At 42.9% G+C, this 14,274-nt stretch overlaps 1 protein-coding gene across 1 annotated transcript in view; it reads right to left on the reverse strand.

The window, feature by feature from the left end:
* Positions 1-14,274, reverse strand: part of PTPRT (protein tyrosine phosphatase receptor type T) — a 1,692,228-nt gene that overhangs the window by 500,547 nt on the left and 1,177,407 nt on the right. The window contains exon 11 of the mRNA XM_086932257.1: positions 2,863-2,965. Coding sequence (XP_086788383.1) covers positions 2,863-2,965 — 103 coding nt within the window. The remainder of the gene's footprint in view (positions 1-2,862; positions 2,966-14,274) is intronic.

A 14,274-nucleotide genomic window follows, 5' to 3' on the forward strand; every position in this document is an offset into this window, starting at 1 on the left:
CATTTTACCCAACCTCTGGGAAGCTTTCACCAATTCATTTGCAGAAAGCAGGAAGGTTGCGGCATCAAGGAAGCTGATTCCGTCATTGAGTAAAGAGTAAATAGCAGAAAGATGCCAGTTACTTACTCCTGAAAATGACTCCAGAGTTTGCCTTCTTCGATCAGTTTCATTTTCTGGAGAGGCTTTCTTGCCTACAATATTTTGCTGAGAATCTTCTGCAAAACTGGTTTTGTACATAACTTTGTTAACAACATTTTTGTTTGCTTGATGACTTTTAACCCCAAACTACTTTTCAGAAGATTTCTCCTGTTATTTAGTTTAATTCACAAACATCACAAATCTTGTACTTTTTTATTTTATGACGAAAAAGAGGGAAAATTATTTGCAACTTTTCCGACTTCTGACCTTTTCTGTAAAAAAAATGATTCTGCACAACAGGCCCTCAGCTCTCTGCACCTCATTAAGTTTTAGAGAATCGTGTGCCGCCTTAAACAAAATAACTTTCATAGGCCACGTGCGTATCAGTATTCATGGCCCATCGTTTATGATGTATATATGAAGAGTCTGAGCCACAAATAGAATGGAGAAGACAAACCCGTTTTGAATGAATAAAGCAACGCTTCTGAGTCGTTGGCCCCAATTAAGAAACTCTGGACTGGGCCAGAGGCAGAGAAGAAAAAATACAGAGGTTCAAAATTATTGCAAGAAAACCTACTTTTTATTAAGAATTATTTGCACTGCCTAGTGACATTTTAGCCCAAGAACCCATGAAACTGCAGTGTGTACGTGTTTATATTCATTTGTGTATTTACTAGAATCACGGTTCTCCCATCAAAATTGACTGTGATTTATTTTCGAAAATTTGGCTTCACCTACTGTCTTAGCTAAAATAATTGGCTAATAGCAGATAGACGTTTGACAAATTTCATTGTCGTAAACAGACTGTGATTTGCAATTGAAATATTTAGGATTTTTGGAGGGCAAAGTTTCGTATCTTATCTTTTGGGGAATGCAATTTCAGATTCTTTATGTCGATGGTCATATGGTCACACATTTTACTAAAGGCAGTTTGTACATCTGTCCCTTCTGCATCAACCATTAAACAGGTAGTAAGCTCAGAGCACAACTGTTAAACAATTTAAACCCTAAGTCCATTGGGATTCTCTTTGCCCATTTAATTCTCTTATGTTGTGTCACTACGAACATCTCTCTGGCTTTTTTTGTTTGGAGGTCTTAACTAATTCAAAACAATACTAATATGGTTGTGATCTCTAAAAGTAGAATAATGCACTCTGAAGTTAGTACCATTTCTAAGCAAAGTAGGGGAAACAAAAATATAATCAATAATTGAAGTACAAACTCTTCCAATAAATGTAGGATGAATAATCATGTCCTCTGTATCACAACACAATTTTTGGAAAAGGGACAGATCAAATCGATTAATTATTGAATTTAGAAATTCACCTTGACGCAAGTGTTCCATATGAAAACAAATCAAACTCAAAGTGCAGATGGCACTTGAATTCGGCAGCTGTAACCCCTTAATGTTAAAGTCCACTAACAGAAGATACTCAAAAGGGTTCTGATACTCCTCAGATAAAGACTCCATAAAAGCAAGTAACACCTGAAGATCACATCCCAATGCACAAGAATTACAAAAAATACTCAACAAGAAATTAACAGATTTTGAAAACCCAATTAGCACAGCCTGAAAATGGGGTACTTTGCGTCTATTGCTATAAACTTGCCATTAATAGATAATGAAATCAGCATAATCAGCCCGCCCTTTGTTAGCTTCACAGGGAGGTTACTTGTAAACCTTTATAACCATCTAACCAAAATAATGGTCAGGACTCCCAAGCCTCCAGGAAACATATGATAGGAAAATAATTGATAAACTCAAGCCAGATCAGATCAGTGTATTGCAAGACCTGCTATATTCCATTTTAGGATTGCAAGATTTGCCCCACCTCCGTCAAACCTGGCCACCAATACACCATACACCGGGGGGGGGGGGGGGGGGGGGGACTAAAACAGTTCGATTTTTTTAAGCCTGGGGTTTTTTCCACCAAAGTACCCTGTCGGGCCAGAGGTTTTTATTACTATGTGCGTATTTCCTGAGTTTGAGGAGGTCTTAGGTTCTGAAGTTTGCCGAGATTTTAATCTGTTGGGCAAAAGGGTGTCAGAGGTGCACTGAACTGCCCCTTGCCCCACTTCCTCTCCCTGCAACCCCTAAACCCTGCATCCACCTGGCTAGCCAAAATCTTGCAGGGTTATAGTGGCTGTTTCACCTTAGTCACTGCTGAAGAAATCCATCACTCCTCTATCCACGCCTCCTCTTGATGAGCTCTCTTATTCCTCTGTGCGTTGGGGGCGTTCTTCGCTCTTGCTTCCTATGTCAACATTTTGTCTCCTCTATCTTTTCACGTTCCCTCATCTACCTCTGCCTTTAGCCTCCTCCACCTACTCAAAAAACGAGTTTTCTTTTTAGAGTCTGGCCTCTTTTTCTCCTTCTTGTCTGCCTCCTTCATGCATTCTGTCCTTTCTATCTTTCTACAATTTTCTGGCTCTGTTTTTCTAGGTTCGCCGACGACGCAGGAAGCTCCAGCTGGACCAGATCTTCATCAGGTAAGTTTGTCCTTCTCCCATCCTTCACCTCAGAGTCATGTGCATTATCACAGGAACTAAAACTAAAAATCTTTTCAAGATTTATGGTGTGTAATCCTGTAAGAATCATAATGGGACTGTACATTTTCACCTAGAGACAGGTATTTAAAGTCCACTCAGTAACTCAGAACATGAAGTACACAAAACAAAATAGAGCAAGGGACATTACGTGTGACAGACAGCATAAAACGGTACCTGACAGGGGCTCCTCTTGACTGGGCTGGCTTCAGCATCACTGTGATAGTGGTCTCAGTTTCATTGAAAGGGGCATCTGTATCATATTCTGGCATTGAGGGGGCTGTGGGAAGAAAGACGGCAGGATGTTTAAGTTGTCGATGAAACAAATCCTCATTGACTTACGATGAAGGATCTCTTCTTTTGGACGTGTAGAAATACTCACTGTACATACACTGTTGTATCATCTGAAACAAATTATATTTGGTGTGAATAGTTGCAAATACTTTCTTCTCCTTGGTTGTTTTAGTTTTTTTTTAAATCCTATTGTAATATTTGAACACTGTATGTATTGATTAAAACTGCACCATAAGAACTGATAGGTCTGTTTCCATCGCCTGCATCTTTTCAACATGTCCTTTTGTCCTCTGCTTTGGGTAAGCCAGGGGCAAAAGGGCTGTAATCTGAAAAAGGACATTGGATTTCCACACTTCCTAACCAGGGCAGGGCTATGAGGTATATTGGACGCAGCCACTTGTGCTGGATACAGAGACGTGAGCTTCAGTAACCCTGTAGATCGAATTAATAGACCAAGGCTATCTCCATCCACAGGATACTTCCTTATACAGGTGCAGACCTATATTCAGCCATGGCTGTGGGGAGGGTCCATGGAAAGCTTGCCTCTGACAGAAATAGCACATGAGCATTGAAAAGCAGACTGGCTGCATGTCCAGCACTGACATGGGAGTTAGGCTATAGCTCACCTCATTAGGGACTTTTCAGGAGAAGATTAAGCAGTGCTTAGTTTGTAAAAGAATAAGAGCCAGTGCCTAAAGTTTTGCTCAGAAGCCTGCGGCCGGTACATTTGAATGTCAGCATGCCAAAAACCAGGCTGCATAGCCTTGATTTTGTCCCATGCCTCTATAATCCACCACCAGACACTGTGGGGCAGATTTACAACTTCTGGCACATCTCTGCTAATCAGCAGGGATGCGCCAGAACAGTTGCGACACGCCAAACTACCCGTGCTCCACCACTGATGCGCCGCATTTACAATGCGGCGCACAGTGGGGCACGGATGGGTAGATGCGTGTCGCATCCCCCGGCGGAAAGGCGGCGCATTGCTGGAGTCGCGTCGCAAATGCGACGCAGCTCCAGCAAGGCTCGGGGTGCCCCTATGCCTAACATGCTGCGTCAATCCTTACGCCTGCTTTAAGCAGGCGCAGGGTTTTGACGCAGCATGGCCATAAAAGTGACTGAGTGAAATCTTGTAGATTTCACTCAGCCACTTTTCCGAGGTGTTCCTGTGCCGGAACGCCCCCCCCCCCCTGTGCCGGAACGCCCACATGTGGCGCAGGGCTGTTCAACGTGACGCATCTCCCAGATGCGTCACTTTGTAAATACCGCGCCGCATGGCGCTGGCTTTGCGCCGCTGCTGCGTCACAAAAGTAACGCAACGGCGGCGCAAATGTGGCGTACAGGCCTTGTAAATCTGCCCCTCCCTGTTTCTTTATCTCACTGGTGCAGATTGATGCCTTCACCCCTTGTCTCGAATTAACATTTTCCGCTACAACCTTCTTGCTCCCTAGTGTGTTTTTCACTCTCTTGCTCTGACTCAATTTCCGATGAAGATCAATGAGTGCTGGTCCCTAACAATGAGTGTTAGTGAGTGCACCTGCAATCATCGGCTTAAATTAAACATTGAGATTCAGGTTTTGTTTATTGGGAGGGCAGGCACACGCTTGAGAGTGAACTCAGGGTGCTGCTCGATCTCTCATTAGCAAGAACATGAATGCAGAATGTAGTCTGCCTGGACTGTCTGAATCTTTGCCAATACTCCAGGAGGACATCTGTGGACGGTCTCAGCATTTTTCTGTTTCTTCTGAATGGCGAGAGATGAAGGCAATTGAGATGCTGTTAAACACGCTTGGTGCTTCAGAGAGGCCAAATGCAAGAAGCCAATCCACTAACACACGCTGTACCAGTAGAGGACCATGGACGCAGTGATATCTAATGGTGGGTAAGATTTCATGTAACCCTACGTCATCTTGTCATCATAACAGCACAGAACTGCCAAAACTGCCAGATACTCCTTATGCTAGTGTGACACTTGAAAATAGATTCCTAAAGAACCTACTGTTGACCTGCCACATCGTTACCAAGGCAAAGAAAGTTTACTACAACACCTCATTTTGTGACCTAAGAAAGCAGCTTAGCTACAATGCCCCCAGGTCTGTAGTCTAGGAGAGCACATTTGAGCTCACTAATGGCCCCAGCTTGCGTACGCCAATGAGCTTGAACACATGGAAGAAGGAAGTTCTCTCCTACTAAGGCAAATGTTTCCTGGCAGAAAGGTGTTCAGTCTACATCTTTGAACTGTTTGTGTATTATTTGTGCTACCTACTATTGTCACCAATCTTTGGGTAACAATAAGTGCAATATGAAATTATGCAAGATTACACAGGTTTAACAGAAATTTAATCTGCGCCTACTGTATAGACGTTGAGTCCTGTATTGACTTGTGTACAGGGCTAGGATTATTGAGCGCACATCTGCCAATCTCCACCTGTAGCCTGATCTCTTTACTGCCCCACTTCACTTAAAAGGAAGTGGGGTGCATTCGCCCATGCATCACACGCCCACTGTGAGGAAGACACTACAAAATTCTTGGAGGAGCAAGATCCTACACAGTTCTGTTCCTGAGTGCGATCATAATTCTGATCGTTCACTGGACACCATACCCATTTCAGAGGTAAGGTAGGTCTGTTGATACTTTTAACCAAACACCTATACACCTATCAAATTCACAGTCATACAGTTTTTAAACAATGGTGAGAAATCTACTATAAAGTACGTTTGTGGGAGAGAAACACCACAAAAAAAAATTGCTGGAGAAATTTCTTACAAAACAGTTCATCCAATGAATGTGGTTGAAAAACGTTTATTGTGAATGGAACTTTTAGCAAGTTGCATGAACGTAGGAAACACTACAAGCTTCATAAACTGTGATTTTTCCCAACTTCTTCCATCTTTGGGGGTAAGGCTTGTAGCTTTGCCACCCATTTTATGTCATTTAGCACAACATTGAACATGTAATAAAATTAGGCTCCCCTCCTGCTCCAAAAGAGGACAGAAGTTCATAGAAAAGACAATCCTTTATGGAACAGACAATGAGTATCCGGCTCACAATTTATAGACAGTCACTGCAGAGAGAAACAATGGCTCTATTGGCCGTAACAAATATACTTTAGTCTTATCTTATCAGACATTTTAGGGCCCCTTCAATTAACAACCAATGATATTACCAGCATATGAGGGGAGCCCAAGGAGAAGCTTTGAAAATTATGTTTCTCCCCAGAGGTGATTACTGCAGATGGAGTTCACTTGATGGATGAGGTTGTATGGGCTGAACGTTTCTCTAACCTCAAAAGGTAATTGCCATACTAAGAGGCAAAGGACGGAACATGTATCAACACATTACACCATAGTCATCAAAATAAAGCCTCTAATATCTGTTGTGAGTTGGTATGGCTAGACATGACTGATACTCACACATCTTCACTCCACTCTTCTTGAAACCTTTGCTTTGGGCCCCTAGGAGAGGAGTCAGCTGCTGGGTGTGCCAGTTACCTACTTATTTGGTGTCTGATGATTTCTCTCACAAACCTGTAGCAGGTAGTCACAGGCGCAGAACAGGCAGTCTAAGTGTTTTGGGAAATTTACATGTGTGGTCATTCTAGCTCTGCCTGGTTTTCTAGTCTCCAGCGACTCTACCACTTCCGATTTCTTGATACTTAAAGCTCAAAAGCAGTTACACAAATCACAGGAGTATACTTAGCAGTCTGGTACCTAAGGAGGGAACTCAAGGTGCTTTCATCACGGTCTCATTTTGGCAAGTTCAGTAAAAGGAGAAAACTGGAGCAAGTGAAAACACCCAATCAGTGTTCAGGATTTTTTAATCCAAAGATGATCAAAGAGATCAGCACTACATTGGTTTATAAGCAAAAGCTATAACTACTTTCCTACTGAATCAAACAAAGGAAAGCTGTCAGAGGCAAGAGAGGTAACAGTCATTGGGTTTGGAGCCAGTGGTCTGAGCTACTCCTTTTGAGATCCAGACTGCTGCCATCTTGACAATTACCACCTATATGCAAACACCTTATGCGGCACTCAAAGCACAGCAAGTTAATTAAAATTTATATGAACATATTCTTCACTATTTCATTTGGGGGAATGTGTATTCACTTGGGTACAAAAAAGAAAGTAACATTTTTAATCTCAGAAAAATGTACTCTTGGAACAGTTTCAACTTATAGGGAATAGTTTTGAATCAAAATGTACTAACTTTTCTTACCACTGAGATCACAATATTTACCATTGTTCTTTTTTAGATTGAGCCCAGGCAGCACATGCGCTGTCTCTTTGAGACATGCTGTATTCACTCTGAGGGCTAACCTTCCACCCACTGCCTTTCTATTCGTCCCTTTGATTGTAGTTCAAACATTCTTGCTTGCTAGTGGTTCATCCTTCCTCTTTGTCACACCTTTTTGTGTTTGATTTCCTTCCACAGAGTACTGCCCAACTACTGTTAACATTACGCTTCTGTGTTTATGTGTTCATTTGGGAGACTATTTTTTTCTTTGATTCCCGCTCATGTCACTGTTTGCTTGTCTTCAGTGGTTCAGCTTTGGAGCCCATTCAAAGACCGAAATGAAATGCCATATGCTTCAGATGCTGTTTTTGAAATCACCTCTTTAATTTTCATGGACTTTAAGGTGTGAGATTTCCCTAACCCCTCCTGCTTCGCTGCTTGTTGCTTTACCAAAAATTGGCCACCGGACCTTCAGCAGCACAGTTAAGGGCAAGGCTTGGGTAACTCCTGTTTCATTTTCTCTGAAGCTTGCTTATATAATGTGAACTCGAGAGACCTGAAGGTGTAGGAGCACTTTACATGAAAGCTAGTTACATTACACAATGTCAGAATAATTTTGTGGGGCATTTTTGTAGAGTGCGAACTGTAAGGACCCAAAGGTATTGAAGCACTTTACAGAAGAACCAGTTACATTAAACAAGGTCAGGTAAATTTTTCTATTTTTAGGTGCGCGGAGATTAAGTGGTGCCAACACCGGATATGTTTCCTTAGGCCAAGCTTGTATTCCTGAATCACACTGCATGAACCAGTGCATAGTAATTGTGTAGCTCTTCAATATCTGGAGGCACAGCGCCAAAGATAATGTGCTGCATGGCTAAACACTTATACAGTACCAAAGGCGAGACCTATTGGCTATGCTAATGCTTGTTAGTGATTGAATTCCACAGTGTTCACAATGTGCTGCAAGCCCAAAGTCGGATAGGGCATTGGAGAGAAAGATGCGTTTAACACAAGTTCTACTTTATAACTAGAACAGTGTTTTGTTTTTTATTCACATGCACAGGGTACATTTTCCATTTTTATTTATAATAAAAACAGACTCAACGTGTTTATAACATGCAAGGCTGCACTGATACTGTGGTGAAAGTTTCAAGAATTCATGCCTCAGTCTTTAATGGAGTTAAAAAAAAATCAGCAGAAAAGCAATTGTTTTGTGGGCTTACACTGAGCAGTTGGTATCCACAAGCCTCCCTCCTCCAAACATTTCATTTTTTCTGATACCAGCTGCATATATTTTCCTTTAATTATATGCTTTTAATGTTTGCATTCTCTAGCTGCATTTAAAGTACTATCTGAAATGAGAGGCAATAAACACCTGCTTGGAGGGACGTGTGTATTCATTTACAAACGTAATGGAATAAGCTTCTAGGCTTCTCTCTCTCTCCAGATCAATTTCTGTTTATTCTTCTCACCTCTGAAGTGTTGCTTTATCTGAATGTTTCGCTTCAAAAAATAAAACTGATTTCCGGGGGCAGTCGAGCTCCCTTTACTTTCTGGAGTTTTCTCTTCTTTCCACTTCCCCAAGTTACAAAGCAGAATCTAGGAGGCTGTGGCAAGTAATGGATCGGTATGCATGCTTCTCATTCATCCCAGTGTGCTGTTGAACTGAATAACAACATGTTTTTGGAGCAACACAAACCCAGTACATGACAAAGATATGTGTCCCCAGTGAGCCATTTCCCAGCCAGTGCTGTAGCAGTGTTTGGCACCAGTGTGAGAGCTCGTAGGTCTGAAAGCATACCTTTTGACAAAAGATGTTTCTTGTCACCTTGGAAAACCAGAGTGTATTTAGCTGTTTTAATCTGTGGATCATTCCTGTCAGCAGTGGTAGTGTTCTGTTTGCCTTACAGTACTGTTAAGCTGCAGAGAACAGGCATCCTCTGCAGGTGGCGTGCAAAAGTCCGACATCAACAGACAGGCGAGAGACGCACCTCTTCGTTGTATGAGGATTTGAAGATGGTGGCAGGCTTGTGTAGTACAGTAAAGTCGCAACCTGCAAGTGGTGCAAGATAAATAAACGCTGCCATTTTCTTCCTGGAGTAGGAACGAGCTTGCTAGGAAGAGTTCTCACGTAACAACTTGGACATAGATAGAACTAGGCATTCAAGTTGGGGAATGGCAGGGCATCCCACCACCCTCTTTCCCACCATGCAGGCCAGGAACTCTCTCACGCTGAAAGCCTGAACAAGTTAGGTAATCCAGGGTTTCAGACTATAAAACATTGTGAGAGGCACCACGAGACCCAGGACTCATCTGTGATTAGTGTAAAGGCACTGGCCCTGATAAGGAAACTGAAGGAGAGCTGATCCGTGAGGCTGACTGTGGTGAAGAAGGTAAAGGTGCCACTCCTCTGGATGACATTCAGCCGGTAGGCATGCGCCCAGATTCACGAAGAGAAGACTGGATGGTGCACGAGTGACTGTGGCATGGGTTTCAGTGTGAGGAGGCATCCCTGGAATAGCTGCACACAAATGTGACATTTTTGAGTCAGGTCTGTGGAAGTGCAGGGCTGGCTGGATGGCATGTTTTTTCGAGACTCTCTGGATTTGAGACCTTAGCTTAATCCTTGGTATGGAGAGCGTGAACCACAAGAAAGTTCATCATCCACAAGATGGAAACAATTGCTACATTGGTCTAATTTCAGACCTATGAATGTAGCATTTGTATTTTCTCTTGAGGACAGATTGGAAAGGTAAGAAAGTGATTCAAGTGGTGCTACTTTGAGAGTGATCAAATGGGCAGGTCCAAGTTGGAAGAGAGATAGGTCGAATCTATATAGGTTTTGCGTGAGGCAATGCCTTCATCCGAGTGCCTACCCGTAACCAGTTTAGGAATTCAGGGGCATATTATCAAGGGGGTTTATCTCCGCTTTTTTGGCTTTAAAAGCCAAGAAAGCGGAGATAAAATTATCTCCCTATTACCAAGCTGTCGCTAACACCAGTTAGTGACAGCTAAAAGGAGATAGCGACCATCTTGGGCCCCGCTTTGCATGTCAGTGATATTTATCACTAATGACATGCAAAGTGGGCGTGCCAAGATGTTACCGACTGGAAACAGTCCCTAACATCGCTATCTCCTATTACCAACTTTTGGAGATATTCGCGCTAAGCGCAAATATCTCCAAAAGCTAACACCTGCCCTGAGCAGTTCTTAGCCATGTTATCCAATGGGAGGTGGATAACATGGCTAAGAGCATTTGCTCGATAATGCATGAATATCGCTGACTTTTCAGCGATATTCATGCATTGCGGCCGTTTTTTATCGCATTTGCGATAAACCTTGCTAATAGCAAGGTTTATCTGCGATAAAAATCGCCGATGTGCGGCGATAAGTTTTGTCTCTAAACAAGTTAGAGACAAAAATTATCGCTAGTTGTTGGTAATATGCCCCTCAATTAGGTTTGTGATGAAAGAGAGGAAAATTTCCATTGAAGGAATAGGGCCGCATGACAGCATTACTGGCATAAACACCAGAGTTGCTGACTCTGGAGCTGGGGAACCAGGTTTGAGTCTCGACGTCAGCTCAACATCCTGTTATTGAGGACAAATCATTTAATCTCCCCATGCCTACCAAAAAATAATGTGTCCTTGTGTAACATAACTGTTGCTCATGTAGAGTGCTCTGATACCTTCTGGTCAAGTTCGCACTACATATCAGTGCAAAAAATAAAAGCAAAGTCTTCCTCTGCTGGGAGACAATAGCAATGGATGATGATTACTCAATGCCATTAGATTTTATATTTTCCTTTTGTCAGTCCTACTATAGTCTTAAAGAAGGGTTCCTAGGATCTGAGAAGAGATCTGGCAGCCCAAGGGCCTAAGCTGATGTCCTATTTTTTCCAGTCTAACAGCCAGATTTATGAAAGTGTCACCAATGCAGCGATGCAGCCAAAAATGGTGCACTGTGTTGTCTGACAAAGAGAGAACAGGAGAGTGTCATATCTACAGAGATATGGCTCTCTTTTCCCCTCTCCCTAGCGCAGGGAATTTTTTTTTGCTGCAGTGCACCATGCAAACACCTTTGCACCATACGCAGGGGTGTGTGTGGGAGTCTAGCATAGGTTTCGTACTGGAAGGGTTTCCTACCAGTATAAAATACTATGCCTAGACAACCTTAAAACTTTTCCTACTTTGTATGAGTGTTGTACAGTGCAACACACAGGCAAAGTTGGAAAAAACAGGAGAAATTAAAACATTTCTCATTTCCTTTTAACGTCTGCTTTCTAATGTTTCAAATTTTTGGTAGATAGGGTTTTGCATCAAAAAGCTTGGGTGGAACGCCCATGTAACGCCCCCTTGACACTAAGTATTGCAAAGCAGCACCTTGTGCTACTTTGCATTACTATCAGGCAATTTGCAACTTGAAACATGTTTTGCACTTCCACTGGCCATGCATTTGGAAAAGTACGTTATGTTTTTTAAGTTCCAGGGTATCGCTCCTTAACAGTGCATCGTTTTGCAGGCCATCTCTATTGTCTGAATTCCATTCATGCCTTGCCCGTCCTTCCTACCACCTTACTCCTATTACTGCTTGCCCCTTCCCTGTAAATTGCTAGCCAGTCCCTACCACCACCTCACTTCGAACACGGCCTCAGGTCTCCAACTTTATCACTTGATTCAACTGATAGTACTTCTATTGTTCCCTGGATTCGGCCATGGTGTGTTGTTACACAGTGTTTGCACAGAGACGAAACATGGGCATTTAAAATCAAAACTTTTCCCATTTCTTCCATAATCTTTGTTTTGCCCGCCCACATTCAAAAGAGAATTTTGGCATAGCACTTGCTGCTTGTCTTTCCGGTTTGGGGTGCTTTCCCTCAGGGCCGGACTGGCCGCTGCGGGCACCGGGCAATCCCCCGGTGCGCTACACGGGTGGGGGCCGGTTTTGGGCCCCTGCGGGCCGTTTTTGTTACAGGACCATTTTGCAGCATTACTGCAAAATCGCCCTGTAACAAAATCGGCCGAAAACCGGCAGACCTCGGAGACCTCGGTAGCACCCCCAACACCCCCCCCACCGGGGGAAGGGGGTAGCCGAGCACTTTGCCAGGGCTGGTTTTCGTTCCCAGTCCGGCCCTGCTTTCCCTACTACCGATCCCAACTCAAGCCCGCTCGATTTATTGGCTTCTAAAGTTTGCCGCGTGATTGTGTGTGAACTTGTGATTTTCAGGTTGCATAGACATCTGCAGCGTGTGCATTAACCCATTAAGTTATCCCTGTTATGTGCCTGGCATTGATGTTGAGACAAAAATGCAATGAGAAAAATCCATGGCAAATACTTACCTGAAGTGTGATCGCATGTACTGATTTTTTTCCCTAAACTAGATAGTTCCTTTAAACAGCGAGTTAGGATCTGCATGTTGTATATCCATTGCACACACTTGTTTGTAATCGGGACGACCAGAGGGAAGGGCTGGACCAGGACAGCCTGGCTGCTGCCTCATTTGCCATCATCACTCTCGGCTCATTTGAGCAGAGGGGGCGGCTCCCTGTGTTGCGTCAATGAGAACGTCAGCTCACGATTAGTAGCCCCATCACACTCTATTAAGCTCCTCCACACCATTAGCCAGCTGAGGACTGGACTCTGCCACTGCCATGTGCAGGGAGATGGTAGGGGGCGCTGGAGTGGTGAACAGAAGATATTCATGTGATTGGCAGGGACGTGGTACACCCCTTGACGTCTTCGAAGGAGCTATTTTAAATTGATAATGTGGCATTTCGGCATTAGCCTCCTATGTCCCAGGGTGGTACTTGTAGTCCTGTCTAATCAAGTATAAATTCAGATCTGCAAGAACCACAATGGAAAGAGAACAATATTTGGCAAAGTCAACAGGACTGGCCTTGTCAAGCTGGTGTGATGGTTATTTTTACCTTTTATTGCAAGCAAGTGAAAAAAAATACAGCATTGATAAAAAGACATTGACAAAGCCATTATATTTTGCATACGTAAATCCAATTGGCTTTGCCATGGCTTGTTTACACAGGAAGACACTGCCCTGGCTTCCTTGGAGGGCCTAGTATGCACCATAGCAGCACTGATTGATGCTTTGAGGGCATTTGCGGATTAAAATAGTTGATGTTCTGTTGTTGTTTGCCTGTTTTCTGTCAAAGATATCCTGTTCCTTCCAAATGTCTGTTCCTTCCTGTTAGCTCTGTACATTTTAGAGAAGTCTTGAGGGGCTGTTTCAGCTTACTCTCAAGTGTTTATATATTTTGGGTGTCCTCGTTATCATAGGAGTGGTTCACCCTTCTGGTGGTGCTTTTATTAGCAGCTACTGATGTACTTTGTGGAGATGTTTATTACTCTTGGGGTACCCTCTTTCTCTGAGATGTTTTGATTTTAATGCGCAGCCGATATTTACACACCTTTTTAGTGTTGTTTGTGTTTGAAAGGAAAACAAACTACACATATTTCTAAAAAAAAAAAAGAAAACACCACAGATAATGGCTAGCAACATCCATGTCGCGCTAACAACCGACCTTAAAATAACCTCACTAAACATTAAAGGTCTGAACCACCCCATTAAGCTCAGAAACATGATCGACTACCTTGCCAAATCCAAGAGCGACATAGTCCTATTACAGGAAACTAAATTAAACGAGGAGAGCTACAAACTAGTTAGACCTTATTGTGTGCTATTTTATCTTTGTACCATTTGGTGATTTTATTGACAATTTATACTTTAATCCATAGAGCAGTAGCAGGAACTCGTGATGAAATAGTATGTTGTCTAGCTCGATTGGTCACATGATCGGAACCTCGTCCAATGATAATGCGCCCGGGATTATTTTTGAAAGTAAACTGGATGCTTCCACTGGTTGGAACTTTCGGAATTAAGAGGAAGTTTTGGCGTACGAGTTAAGAACAGGTTAGTTTGGTTGGAATAGGACTAATACAGATAACGAGTGTGATATAAAGCATGATACCAGGTGCTTTAACCCGGTCTTTTACCATTTGTTTCATAACAGTCCTCATACACAAGGACGATTAAAACGTGGTGGAAC

This window comes from Lissotriton vulgaris, chromosome 7, assembly GCF_964263255.1.
Source record: "Lissotriton vulgaris chromosome 7, aLisVul1.2, whole genome shotgun sequence".
NCBI lineage: Eukaryota > Metazoa > Chordata > Amphibia > Caudata > Salamandridae > Lissotriton > Lissotriton vulgaris.